The sequence below is a fragment of the Balearica regulorum genome, chromosome 5, assembly GCF_011004875.1.
Source record: "Balearica regulorum gibbericeps isolate bBalReg1 chromosome 5, bBalReg1.pri, whole genome shotgun sequence".
In the NCBI taxonomy this organism is placed as follows: domain Eukaryota; kingdom Metazoa; phylum Chordata; class Aves; order Gruiformes; family Gruidae; genus Balearica; species Balearica regulorum.
This window is the reverse complement of record NC_046188.1, coordinates 52,932,096-52,946,531: the sequence shown is the minus strand read 5'-3', so window position 1 is coordinate 52,946,531 and position 14,436 is coordinate 52,932,096. Positions and strand designations below refer to the sequence as shown.

Here is a 14,436-nt window from a genome sequence, read left to right as displayed (position 1 = left end):
GGGATGCTACTGACATCACTGAGACTGAGACTTGTCCCAGCCCAGGAAATCTCACCCAAACAGCTGCTCCTCTGAGATCTCCAAATCCAGGGCCAGATCCCAGAAAGCACTGAGCATCTCCTGCCAGATGCTCATAGTCCCCATTAAACATTTTCATTAGGGGAGACGATGTCAAGGGAGCCACCAGTTCCTCTGGTCCAAGGCGGTTATCATTTAGATTGGAATTCCCCAGTGTTTGGGTGCTTATTTGAAATTCACTGTCTCCTATCAAAACTCTGGAGAGCTTGGACTTTTTTCTACATGCTTTATTTTGGGACTACTCAGTTAATGAAGTTTTAATGAAGTCTGTTCAGCAATAACGCTAAAGCTGTTTAACAAAAAAATAGTGCTCTGTCAATCCAACCAGGCATTACATGGCACCTTTTGTAGGTGGGAACCATGATAGCAAGATGAATTGCTTGCCCCAGACACTACAAGAGAGGTAACACATAAAGGATCACACAAGAATGCAGGAAAGAAGGTAAACCTGGGACCTGGATGAGCCCTGGATAAAATTGACTTGCAGTCCAATTCCAAACTGGCATTCGCATAGCCCCATTTCAAGTCTGCAGCTGGAAGCTTACCTTGCAAAGCATTTCATTTCCTCCTGACACTCTTTTCTGTCTTGATGATAAAATCCTTCCCACATTTGGAAACCGTAAGTTTCTTACTAATTTTTTGTAGCAAATTAGTCAACATACAGCTCTTGTGAGCCATAAAGATGAACACCCAGAATTCACAAATCAATACTCTAGCAAATTTTTTTGGGTGACATGAATATGTTTTGCTTTTTCAGACGTACACCAGCACAATAAGGCAGCTTGGGTGCATATACAGACGATACACACAATGAGCAAGAATTCACACTGCCCTATTTTGAAGCTGGATATGGTCTCTAAACACTTGTTTACGCTGATGAAAGGCATTTCCAGCAGTAACACTGAGATGCTCTGAACTTTGAGATGCTAATGGTTAAAATCTGACATGAAGCCAATAAATATTAAAAAGAAATAGAAAACCTATTACTAAGAAGTTATAAAGGCTATTTAGTATTGCTGATTGCCCAGAACATGGGAAAATGGGAAAGGATAAGAATGTTCTGCACCCTACACTTAAAACCAAAGCCCAAAGAGGCAAGAAAATATTAGGGAAATAAAAATTGATACCCTGTGAATGATCACAGATGGCTTTTGCATGTCCCTATTCACCAGCTGTTTCTATTACTCTTTTGTGCAAAGGCATTGGAGGAAAACAGATTATGATTTAATGGAAAGAGTATTGGGCTGAAATAAAGGCAGAAATCTGAGATATTTTCTTCCACGGAGAGAGATCTTTCATCCCACCAAAAGGCAGTCCTGCCCAGGCATTACCTAAGTAGAGATTCTGAGTATAAGGCGCGTGGCTGGAGCCATACGTGGACGAGAAGCAAGGCCAGCTGCTCTCATAGACAGCGATACTCACTCTTGATCCAAAAGCAACTGTCCTTTCATGGCCTCGCTGAGCTTAATGGATTTTGTGATACCAGTAACAAGAACACATGGACAGCTATTCTGGTTCAGATCAAAGACCAAAACCATCCAGTGCTCTGCCTCCATCAGCAGCCACACATAGATATGCAAGAGTGTAACAGCAGGCCAAGCACACAGAACACTTCCTCCTAACACTACCTCACTCTCTCACAACTTTCAGGTCAGAGATTTCCTCAGCCTGCTGCAGTTTCTCAGTTTAGCAATCCTCATGAAGATTTCTATTCCAGGGAGTTGTCCAGCCTCCCTGTGAGTAAGGAGTAGTCAGGGGAAGATGAGCATCTGCAAGCTCCTTGCATTCAGAACGTGCTTCAGCAGCGAGTTCCACAGGTCTTACATTACATGAAGACACACCTTCCAATATTTTTTGGTACATGGCTTCCACTAGTTTCATATGATGGCCTCTAGTTCTTTCATTGGGAATTAAAAATGAATCAATCCCTAGCTACTTGTTCTATGCCAGTAAAGAGCCTGTAGACCTTGTCTCAGCAGTTATACCACAGAGTATTTAATGTCCTGAAACATTAAGATAGAAGGCTGATATGTTACACTAAATTTGGCCAACTGGACAGTGGATTTTGGAAGTATTACATTAGCTTTTGGGATAGATTTCATTTATTTACACACTTATTCAGGTAAGGGAGGGAAGCTATTTTCCTGCTTCAGAGTATGTCAGAAGAAATAAGCAGTCAGTCTAAGGAAGAAAAAAAATGGAAGTGAATGGAAGGATATCCAGGGGAAGGGAGATTACAAGGTGCTCAAGTGTGACACAGAAACACATCTGCCTAAATCAGGTACATATCAGGCTCACATACACACACACACGCACAGATGCATGGGCAACACAACATCTACAACACTGTTGTAAGCTGGAGGAAATGAGAAAGAGGAAAGTGCGTTCTGAAACCCAGGCAAGCCGGCTTAGTGGGCTGGCATGCTGCATAACAGGTCAAAGAGGGGCAGGAGAGAGAATGACTATCAGTGCCATATGCTTATTAGGTCTTGTTGGTCTGCTTTATACTGTGCTCATTGAATCTTCCCCTTCAGCAGGTCTCACTTTACATGCATGCACCTTTCACAGATGGTTTTCATCATACCACCATAATGGCATTGGAAAGGCAGGGGAAACAACGACACAGAGGATATGTCTGCACACAATGAGCTAGGAAAATCTCCAGTGTTGCCCAGTATTACTGGTCAGAGCCAGCAGTATCCTCAGAGCCATGGAGGAGGACAGTGAAAGTGAACCATTCTCATTCTGTTGCAGCAGTGGACTGCCTACAGAGTATCCTCAAACCATGAACCTGAATAGGAGTTCAACCACTACAATTCCTATGAGGTGTTCAGGGCTGGGAATATGGGAAAAGAAGAGAAAAGGAGAAGAATTTGCCTTGTTTCTAGTAAGAAAGGCTGAGTAATTCCATGGCAATTTCTAAGGAAGCTCTTGCACGCATCTTCCCAACCACAGCCACCCAGCTAAGCAAGGTGCTGAATGTGAACTCTTGCTGTCCCTTTGTCCCTTAATTTCCCCTTACTCTCTCACTGGCTGGGGATGTGAACCACAGGGCCTCCCTACTTTGATGCACAGGTTGTCTCGTCTTGGTAACAATCATTTTTTCCTCCCTTCCTTTTCTCTTTTCCTTGTAGTCTGCTCCAACCTAAATTTTTCAGGTTGCATTAGTTCCCTCTTTTTCAAGAGATTTGCATATTCCTGATTAGGTCAGGTGATATGATACAGGATAGTTTGGCACCCTGTCTCTGGTGAGCTGTCTTGCCTGGGTAACTCCCTGGCCAAGGGAATTCTAATTTTTAAGTTTCAAGGGACAATTCATTTTGTTTTTGCTCCACATGGATTTATCCATTCCACTCTGGTGTTAAAGATCAGGCTGGGTTTTCCCTGCTAGAATGACATGCTCTCATGTAGCTTTAGGCAGTAGAAAGAGATTCTGTGTCTATAATATGATTTCTCTGTTTCAGAACCAGACCAAAACTGTAAGTCAGACACACTTCTCACAGCACAGTTTGCCCTAAACATCTTCCTGAGGCTTAGTCAGATGAATGGGTTTTATTCCTGCTATAATACGACTTTCTTAGGGAGACATCCCGCTTCACATGCAAGTGTGCAACAGGGTCCAAGTCCTTCTACAGAGCCTCAGTAGCTAGCAGACACTAGGGTGAAGAAGTTAAGAGAGATCACCACGTTATTTACTTTTTTAACAGTTTTTTTCCTCACCAGCAGGCAAGGGTACTATTCTTTCCCTCAGAAACAAGGAACACTTGAACATTGTTCATGCAGCAGGGGTAATATCAACTAGACTCAAAGGATGCTTTTCTATCTGATTCCCCTCACTCCCACTTGGCCCCAGCATTTTCCAAGAAGAAGGGCTGGCAGAAATTTCTAAATTTCTGGTTGCTTCCTTGAGTTTGATTTAATTTCAAAAGTCCAGACAGCAAAATCCTGAATCAACCCTAGTTCTAGTATCCTCACCTTTCCTGTTTCCTAACAGAATAACCCATGTGCTGGGCACCCTTGAAATCCAGCAACCTCTTTGTCTTCTTCCTGCAGCCTCTGCTCTATGCCTTGCCTCCTATTTCTTCCCTGTATCTGTACATTCTTTCTACTTCTCCCCATTTTTCCTTCCTTGAAGCACTCCCAATAGCTAAGCTTTCTTAAGTTTTCAGTTTTCACTTTCTTCCTTTGTTCTGTCCTTTTAAAGGATAGAAGAGTTAAGGCTGATATTTTTTTTATGTGTGTGTCACCACTAGTGTTCAGCGTGAACATCTGCTTCATAACGGTGGGATAAGGCCAGTTTCTGTATTATCAATTCAGGCTGCCTGCAGATTCAGACTGATGTCACTGCATGGGGTCATGTGCCTTAAGGCCTTCTTTACTACGATTAGGAATTTAAATTTATTTTAAAAACAGATAAAATGTAGTTTCTGCAGAACCTTAGTATATGATTTGTGCTACCACAGTATTGGGCCAAGAATTTGACCACACTACTGGAAACAGCCACCTTCTGACCATCTGAAAATGCTGCTGTTAGTGGCTAAGTTAAAAGTAGCTCTGAACTTTGTTCTGGGACCCTCTGAAGGTGGATGTTTCTAAAGCATGCCTGAAGGGTTTGAAAATCAGGTATCTTCTAGAGCATGTCCCTATTCTGGGAGATTTTGGAGCTGGAGAAAATGTGGAAGATCTATTGATGATGCAGCTTTTGATGGAGAAGTGGGCAAATGGCTCTTTGGGCGGGAGGAGGGTAGAAGCTGTTGGACTGGGGAATGCGCTGGGAGCACTGGAGTGGGAATGAGAGAGGGAGGAGTAGGGTGGGTGCGGGGAGTTACTGCTCTGTCTGAATGGAGCTCGTTTCTTGCTGTAATCAGAGGGATGGCCTCCCTCAGCCTTCTGGTACTGAGAGGCACTTCACCTTCCTGTCCCTGCTGAAGCAAGGTGCTCAACAGTAGAAACTACTTACCTGATAACTGCTGCACTGAAGGCTGGTCATGTGTGCTTAACAACTGTGCCTGAATGGTTTCTACTACCCTCTTAAAACGACGGCTTGGACCTGTGAGGAGAGAAAAGGCACAAATGGCTGTGAGAGGAGCAGGAGCCGAATCCTCATACAACCCAGGCTGGAGGGGAAGGATCACAAGCATCTTCCCTTCAGTCTTGTCCCCAAGAGCGTACTGACCGTGTATCTGCCCTTCAGCCAAAGGTATGGCTTTGAGGAACTATTATGCAGTCCCCTTGTTAATAGGGACTGTGGTGTACTGGACTTAGGAGGAAGGATGGCTTCTGGGTTCCTTTTGTAAAGACAGAAAAAGTGGGGGGTTTTATTTGTTTGTCTGTTTGTTTTAACCTCGGGGTGGGGGGTGTGTGTGCATGTGGCCACCCAGAAGAAAAGCGTGATTGCACGTTTCTGTCAGAAGGAAGAAACCAGTGGCCTCACAGTGCCCAGCTGTGACACTGAGACTTTTAAGTGAAACAAGGAGACAGTACAGGGAGCTACTTCAAATCTGATGCATAGAGCATCCATTTTAGCACTAATCGTGGTCACAACTTAACATCTTTGGGAATCTCTTTTCCTCCAAGCATTTCCATCACTACCAACACCATTTTTCTTCCTGATGTCCTCCTTGCCCTCGCTGAATTTTCCCCTGGCACAGCTCTCTTTGCAGGCCTCTATATCAGCAAGGACAAAGCCAGCTTGCACCCATTTTACAGCTTTTCCATGGTTACCTGATAAGAGTGTGAAAGTGACAGAATAGATCCCGTTCTCCTTCTGTGCCTCTCCCCCTTCTGTGTATGTTATGTCCACCTGGAACTTCACTGGCTTCTGGAAGACAGCAGGACCTCCTGTGGACTTATATTCTGCACGGAAACTTGTCTGTGAGATGACACTGTGACTGAGGCTTGGAATCTGAAACAGGTCAGTAGAAGGACATAGTAGAACCAGAGCACAAAAGGAACAAAATTGCAAAATTCCATTTAGAACAATGCACATTTCCAGAGTGGATATTTGCTGGATTTGCTTCTGGACTTGAATTTGTAATGTACAGTGTGTTCTTGTGAAATCAGTAAGAGTGTAGGTTGCTTGGCACTGCAGAAGAATGCACTGCTCCTTACGGGATTGACCTAAATTTAAAGGTTGAATATTGGTGGAATACCCAGCATGCTTATAAATTTACACATGTTGCACAACTTCATACACTCAGTCTTTCTTTTCCTACTCATCTACCAGTTTTGAGAAGTGCCTTCTGCTGAGTGAAAACAGATATTAAGGGAGGGGCAGAAAAGTCAGTGGGATACAAGACTGGATATAATAAAACACGTGAGTAGCCTGGTATGATCTCACAGCTCATCCTGTTTTGAGCAGACCTCCTGAAGTCCTTTCCACCCTCAATTGTTTGGTGATTCTATGATATCAAATAGACATCAGGACATGGAGCAGACACTTAGACAAGTGCCTGGGATATCCACGGGGAAAGCATGCCTGCAAATAACTTACCCAAACAACAACTCATAAATATGTAAAAGAACTTTGAGAAGCTTTCTGGTATCATCCAATATCTGTACATTCAGACCTATGGTAGAATTTCATAAGTGTCTAATTTTTAAGCAGCTACCATTCACAGTTCCTGCCAAAATTTAACATACTCACATTCTATTTATTGCTTCATAAAGGACCAGATTTAAAAAAACCCCGAACAATTCAAATCACTCGGAAATCTGGCCTCTAATTTAGGAGGAAAAATGAAGATGAGTTCTTTGAGAAGCTGACCTTAAGGACTTACTTAGCAGGCTGTGAAAATGCATTTAAGTTTAAAGTTGGCTGTAAGAGACACAAATCACTACACAAATCACTACATTACACCTCAACCCACATGTGTGGGGTATGCACAGGATCACCAATATAGACAGTAGTGCACACTACACCACAATATAAACCCACAAGCACAGCTCAATGATGAAACTGATATAGTAACATGGCTGCTTCAAACCAATCTGAGACGGATACCAGTGTCTGATGCATGCTACTATACTGCACTTGCTCCTTGAATGCCTGTACAGTTAAAAGGATTATGGCTGGTTTTTTGGAAGAAATTCATTGCAGCATCATAAAGACTAAAAAAGAGTGCAGTATTTTGTTGAAAACAGTATCAATTCCACAAATGATATAAGAAATTAAGTCTCCTTCTCTTAATTCTATTGAAAAAAAGTCTAATTATGTTGTCAACTACCTTGAATTGAAAAATCTCTCAAATTAACTTTACTGTGCTGACTTTTTCTTCATTGGTACTTCTAGATAGTGAGAATAAGGGCTTTCTATAGGAAAAAAATGACAATTTCCCTCTGCTTTCCTAAACTGCAACAACTGATACTTCAGTCACCAGAGGAAGTTATCCTCCTTTCTGCCATACAGCATTGAAGAGGAGAATTGAAGTAACAAATGCAGATGTGAAACAGTATTTTTGTCTGCCTAAAGTGGTGGAGGGCATACCCAGCAGAGGGAGACCCAATCTGATGCCCAGACAGCGACTGTAAGGTTAGTTTGACAAAGCAGCAAATTGCTGTCTTGATACTGCACCAGCAGTCTGCTCTGAGTGCAGTGATATTCCAAGCATGGCAACCTGGAGACCCTGCCAAGAAGGCTGAAATATTTTCTCACCTTAGAGAGTATTATCTACAGTTAGAAATTCAGACAGAGTACAATGGAGGCCTGAAATCAACAGGCCATGTAAATTAAATCCACAGAGGATGCATTTGAATGAGCAGAAACCCTGCTCAGTAACATATGGCACAAGGAGTCCTGGACCTAACCAGTGAGCAATGCCTCCAAGAGGCAGCTGGGGTGACTTACCGAGAGGAAAGCGTGGACAATATCAGCCTTAATGGAGCTTAGTGGTTTGTCCTTAATGACCACAAAAATCTGTTCTTCTTTCTCCAGGTTGATGAAGTTACCAAACCAGGATTTTTTGGCAAGTCTGATGTGATGAAAAGAAAGAGATGGTTCAGAATATTGAGCACTATTTTTTACACACCCCCAGCTAGAAAACACACAAGGAAGTTTTGATGACACTCCAGATGTGATACTATTACTAATAGTAAGTGGAAAACAGTGTCAGAGAACATCCACAACAACATTTCACTTAGTGAAAACTGTTAAAATGATGGACCACACAGTGTTAGTCTGGCAGCATGTGTGACCAACAATGAAAAGTCAGGAGCAATGGTAACTCTTTTGACTGAGCCAATATACCAATTAATACTGCATATATAAAGCACTTATAAGCCAGGGGACACAATTCCGGTTTGTCTCCAGGGATCTCTCCATTTCTTGTGACAATATGCAGATGCTGGTAACACAGAGTTAAATCTCTGTGTTCCTTCCCGCCCAAATTCAACCCATTTGGTGTTCTAGGACACGGCAAGTTCCTTTTCTGAAGGTGTCCTGTTGGGCTGACAGTACAATCGCAGGATCTTGCTTTTAAAAGCGAGCTGTAGGACCTCCAATCTGTCAGTGAGTGAAATCCACTCCTACACAGAGGGCCAGGACAAAGACTGTCCCATTCATTAGTCCCATTCAGGGACTATATGAGTGAACTCTGGCCATCCTGCAAAGGAATGAATTTTCAGTACTAAGAAGATATCAACACCATGCAAAACACAGTTCAGGCTTTTCACTGACAGCAGTCCAACTTCATAGTTCCTTTCAGCATCAGATGGTGGTTTCATCATAAAATGAAATTGCTCTGTTTTTTCACACTGATCATATCAGCAAATGTTTGAATTTGCTTATTGTTTCACCATCTCAATGCACTTCATTGACATTCCCTTTTAAGTTAAACAGGCTGAAGGAAAAATGCAAGGACATGAATGTTATTGGAGGACACTACCTAGAACCTGAAGGTAGCACTCTGACAGGTGTGGTTTTGAGGGGAGAGAAGATGCTGCCAGCCACGAGATACAGCCAAAAAATTGCTGGACCAACCTAAACCCAGGGAAAATTTCACTGAAATCAGCCATAGTTTAGTAGGGAAGAATTTAGCATGAAAATGTCAGAAATGAAAAGACCTGCCACCAAGAGACTGCAGGTTTTTTCCTGCACAGGATACTTTATAATGCCATGACAAGTCTAGTTTGCAGTATGGTAAGCAATAGGCTTTCACTTGTTTTGGTGGACATTCACCACTCAGTGAAAGAAGACAACCTCTCCAAACACGGAGAACCATCTACAAAAAGGATTACTATACATCAGCTTTCCAGCAAAGCAATAAACAGCTGGAAAGAGTTATTAGTAGATCCACTTTCTGTGGCAAAGACTCAGACTGAGGCAGAATGAGGAAGGGTAGATGCTAGGAGAGAGAGGAGCAAACTAGGAAACTAATTTGAAGTCCAGACCGTCGGGATGAAGAACAAAGCTTGCCCTCAGCAGCGTCCAGCAATTTGCACGTATTTCCCATTCCAGAGTGCTCCATGAATCACGTAATTGTCGTCTCACTGCCCGTTTAATGCATACAGCAGAAAGACCACAACTGGAAGAAAGCTCAGCTGTGCAAATAATCATTTGCTTCTAGTTACTGCAGGCAACCAAAAATAAGAGTACAGAAAGATTCACTTGCAATTTGGTAAACCAGTGCCCCCCACTCAATTACAGTGGGCTGGAAAACCATCACTCCCTAAAATATTCATAGGCAGCTGTAACTAAGCCACTGAGCCAGAGATTAGCATAGGGAGCAGTAAAGAGAAAGGGCCTCTCATTTAAATGGGTCGTTAAGGAGCCAGGGTTAGAGTGTGAAAGGAAATTACATACTAATTAGCTCATGTGTCTCACACACACCATAACAACTCTGCAAGCCCCTGGAGAGTTGGGGCAATAGCTCCTTGCATGTAAAGGGTCTATGCTCATTAGTAAATTAGCACCTGGTTATCCATCTAAAATGGCTGGTTGTCTTAGGCTTGTATGTATCATAATCTGAACTAGGGTTGGCTATATGGACTCCAGGGTCCCAGTGTACGTCACACATGGAAGTTGGGCCTGGAAAAAAGTGTACAGATTTAATTGCAGGTCTTCCATGTTAAAATATGGGTTTTCATTTTTGTATTTTCATTGATGGTTTTGTTTGCCCTTCATTTATAGGTCTCTTAACAAGCACAAGTTAAAAGTGCCCCAGAACATAGGGAGGTTTTCTCCTGTTCAGCTTGGAAACTTGGGCTCTGTTCTTCGACAAGGTTATCACCAGTAATACTGACTCTGGAAGATTCACTGATAGTCTGGGCTACGCTCCAGCTTGTAAATCACTGGAATTCACTAAATAATTTTGCTGGTGTCGCATAAAATGGAATAGATGCCAGTGGCCTTTCCTGTTTCTGGAATGAACAGAATCAAGACATAGCACACATGTACTAGCTTTTCTTCCCTGGAATCAGCAGAACTAGCTGTGCTTATACACCCGGGGAATACGCCCACTGAAGAAGAGGGGGCAGCTTTGGAGTAAAACAACTGTCCTCTTAGAGGGTGTTAAGTGTTGTTAACTTGGGTTAAAATGGGTATGAATCAAGGATCTTCAGCACTCTGAATGAGGTGCTCTAGCATCTCACAAGATCAGGCTGTAAGCAGTAGAAAATTATACTTAAAATTAACAATCTTGTCTTGTCATGGCAAACCTCCTAAGGGGGAGGGAGATAGGAGATATGCATGGGAAGCTGGGCATGTAGATTACTCTAGGGAATCTAATCAGATGTCCAGCTGATGAAAAAGCAAATAGATTAGCATGAAAATGGAGGCTGGTTCACACTGAATTTCTCACTGCTGTAAGGTTCCTTTTCCTACTTTTGGAGAGCCTTACTGTTTTCCCTATCTGTCCCTGAGTGCATGGATCTGTAACCTCCAGAGGTTTACCTGCTTGGCATGAATAACAGCATTTCTACTCAAGCAAATGGAGCTTTGCAGGTTTAAAGCAGCTGGAGCTATGTCTCTTTAAATAGCATCCCTAACACATTTTCTAGGACTTTTTCATATGAGAAAGAATAGCATTACCCAGACATGTCAAAGTGTATTACCTAATCATAAGGTTTGCTAAATGAATGGCAGTCATTAAAGAATGCTGTACCAGAGCAAGGACATGTATTTTTATTGCTCAACCCATGAGGTCAATACAGCTCTTGATAAGGATATCTTATTTTTTACAGAAAGGAAGAAAATACTAGGAAAAAATAAGACATGTGGAAGTGGGCACTGAGCAATAAGACATCCATCGTTAAAATATAATCCAGTTCATTATTTTTTATTACTTTTATTATGTTTACTGCAGGGTGCAGCCCAATTGAACTCATTAATTTGACAATTATACAGAAAAAGAAAAAAGGGCCTTAGGCTTTGACTTGCATCCAAACTGCCTCAAATGTCAGGCACTACTTCTCTATACCAGCTTTTAAAGAGTGAGTGGGAAGAAGAGAAGGCAATAAATTAAGAGAAAAACTTACGCTAACATATATGCGAGAAGAGATTTAATGCTGAAGATTTTTCTGCTTTAACGGCCTTAAAAACATTTGAGATGAGAGTATTGATATTGCTTTGATAAGAATGCATTCATTTTATGAAATACTCTCATGTCTCTCTATTAGTAAATGCTCCAAAGTGTTGAAAGCACAATTTATTCCATTTTTACTCCTGGACTTCTTTTACTAACCTTTACTATTCCCTACTTCTCCCTCTCCTGAAGTCTTTATCCCTCTCCATTCTGCAGCATTAGATACAGAGTGCCCATCTTATACCAGATAAATGCCAGGTCTGGGGAAAGTTGTTAAGTCAATACCATTGTCACCAATTACAAAAGTTTGGGCCCAAAATTTCCATCTATGACTCATGAATATTTCACACAAGTGTCTTGACAAAAGATCAAATTGCCTTGGTTGGCAGGGTAAGTCTATGGGCACTGGGTGCACAAACACAAGCTGTGAAAATAAAAAGGAGTAATTTGGCATCTGTTGCATATATTAGGAAGCGTTTGGAACAGCACTCTCTGGCAGGGACTTCCAAACCTGCCATGCAGTGACGCACATTTGTGCAGTGAAATGGTTGAAATGTACACTGACTTTTAGGAATGAGTCTGGTGAATATGAAACAGCTTCTGCATGTCCCAGTGCTGCTGCCCAGAATTAACACTGTGTTTACTATCGCAGCCAAAAATTCCTGTGAATTTTCTTAGCAGAGGCTTCTGCATGTTATCCTGAGGATGCAAACTCTCCTGTACTAAGAGGAAGACTTTTTAGTGCATAGTTAGTGCCAGTGTAAGCTATTGATTATCCTCTCCACTCCCTAAGAGTGATCTGCTTGACAACCAAATGAAAGAAGAGAGAAGGAACATCTTACAAATCTAGTAAATTCAGCAAGCCATGAGAAAATTGAGAAGTGGGTCCATGTGAACCTCATCAGGTTCAATAAGGCCAAGTGCAAGGTCCTGCACCTGGGTCAGGGCAATCTCTGATATTATTACAGGCTGGGGGATAAAGGGATTGAGAGCAGCCCTGTGTAGAAGGACTTGGGGGTAATGGTGGATGTAAAGCTTAACATGAGCTGGCAATGTGTACTTGCGGTCTGGAAAGCCAACCATATCCTGGGCTGCATCAAATGAAGCATGGCCAACAGGTTGAGGGAGGTGAGTCTCCCTCTCTACTCCACTCTGGTGAGACTCCACTTGGAGTACTGTGTCCAGCTCTGGAGCCCTCAGCACAAGAAAGGTGTGGACCTGTTGAAGCAAGTCCAGAGGAGGGCCACAAAAATGATCAGATGGATGGAGCACCTCTCCTGTGAAGAAAGGCTGAAATAGTTGGGGTTGTTCAGCCTGGAGAAGAGAAGGTTCTGGGGAGACTTTATTGCAGCATTTCTGTACTTAAAATGGGGCCTATAAGAAAGATGGGGACAAACTTTTTAGCAGGGCCTGTTGTGACAGGACAAGGGGTAATGGTTTTAAACTAAAAGAGGGTAGATTTAGACTACATATAAGGAAGAAATGTTTTACAATGAGGGTGGTAAAGCACTGGAGAGGTTGCAGATGTTTCCATCCCTGGAAACATTCAAGGTCGGGTTGGATGGGGCTCCAAGCAAGCTGATCTAGTTGAAGATGTCCCTACTCATTGCAGGGGGGTTGGACTAGACGACCTTTAAAAGTCCCTTCCAACCCAAACAGTTCTATGATTTTGTGATTCTAAAATGAGGTGGTTACTGTGAGACTCTTTCATTGCCTGCTGACCCCATTGCCATTACTGAGGTATAAATTTTATCCAGGGTCCTTAGCAGAAGAACCATTTCACATTTCTATCCCACTCACAGGATAACAGGTTATAATCAGATACCAATCCAGAACAGGAATATACCACCCTGTGATATTCAGGCAAGGAAATGACATTGGTATGTGGTGGGGAAAAAAGTAGTGAACTGCCAAATTACTTACTCTGGGGATGATTCCGGGGTTAAATTAGACATCTCCTCTGGTGTAGGTACTGTCCGTGCATGCACAGCCAAAGAGAAGGAGGGAGAAAAGAAATTGATGATTCAGTACACCTTCTGTTTTCTGCTTGTATACCAATGAAACCATTCCAGCATTACACCCTCTTGCATTTGCCCACTGCCTCTGCAGAGTAGTTCTGACATTAACATTGGTCGTATGTCTCTAGATCACTGTATCTAATCAAGTGCTGCATTTCAAGGCTCATCTCAACCTTCACTAAATCATTATGTAATCTTGCACTGGCTTCAATGGTTTCTGGTTCAGACCCAAATACTCTGCTAATTTGATTGCTTTACAATTGCTTCAAAGTCCAGTTGGATGCAGCTCAGTCACTGCTGCAATTCTCCGCAGTTCTCAGAGACAATGTCCCTGACCATCACAGTTCAAAAACCTAACTCTTCCATGGCTGTAATCCTCTCCCATGGGATCACATCTCAGTACTCTGTAAAACCACAGGGTGTTGGGATAGCTGCTGACGACATCTGAGGATAATGCATGTGACTTTGGGTGCCCTTTACCTGAATGCAAAAAGCCACCTGGAGCTTGAAGAAGAAAATTTTGCACATCTCAACACTCTAGAGACTCTGAAAACTGAAATAGGCCAGCAGATACAAAACCACTGATTGTATTAAGGAGATTTTTACACCAATTACCAAAGGAGGTAAAAAAAGCATTAATGAAGATCAAACAAGCTGTGCTTCAGAAGGACAATTTCAGCCTATTGCCACTGGCTATCTTTTCTCAGTAGAAGGCTCAGCCTGTGACTACAGAGAGGCAGTGGAGTACAGCCGTAGGCAAAATAGCAGAGCTCTAGGTTCACTAACAAAACAAGTGGACAAGCAGAAGATAAAATCTCCTT

General features: G+C 42.4%; 1 protein-coding gene across 9 annotated transcripts in view; it reads right to left on the bottom strand.

The window, feature by feature from the left end:
- BRSK2 (BR serine/threonine kinase 2) overlaps positions 1 to 14,436 on the bottom strand; it is a 335,389-nt gene that overhangs the window by 15,861 nt on the left and 305,092 nt on the right. For all 9 annotated transcript variants that reach the window (XM_075754908.1, XM_075754904.1, XM_075754903.1 and 6 more), the window contains 4 exons: positions 13,521 to 13,569; positions 7,925 to 8,048; positions 5,803 to 5,983; positions 5,039 to 5,128 (listed from right to left, as the gene is read on the bottom strand). In XM_075754908.1, the coding sequence (XP_075611023.1) occupies positions 5,039 to 5,128; positions 5,803 to 5,983; positions 7,925 to 8,048; positions 13,521 to 13,569 (444 nt within the window). The remainder of the gene's footprint in view (positions 1 to 5,038; positions 5,129 to 5,802; positions 5,984 to 7,924; positions 8,049 to 13,520; positions 13,570 to 14,436) is intronic.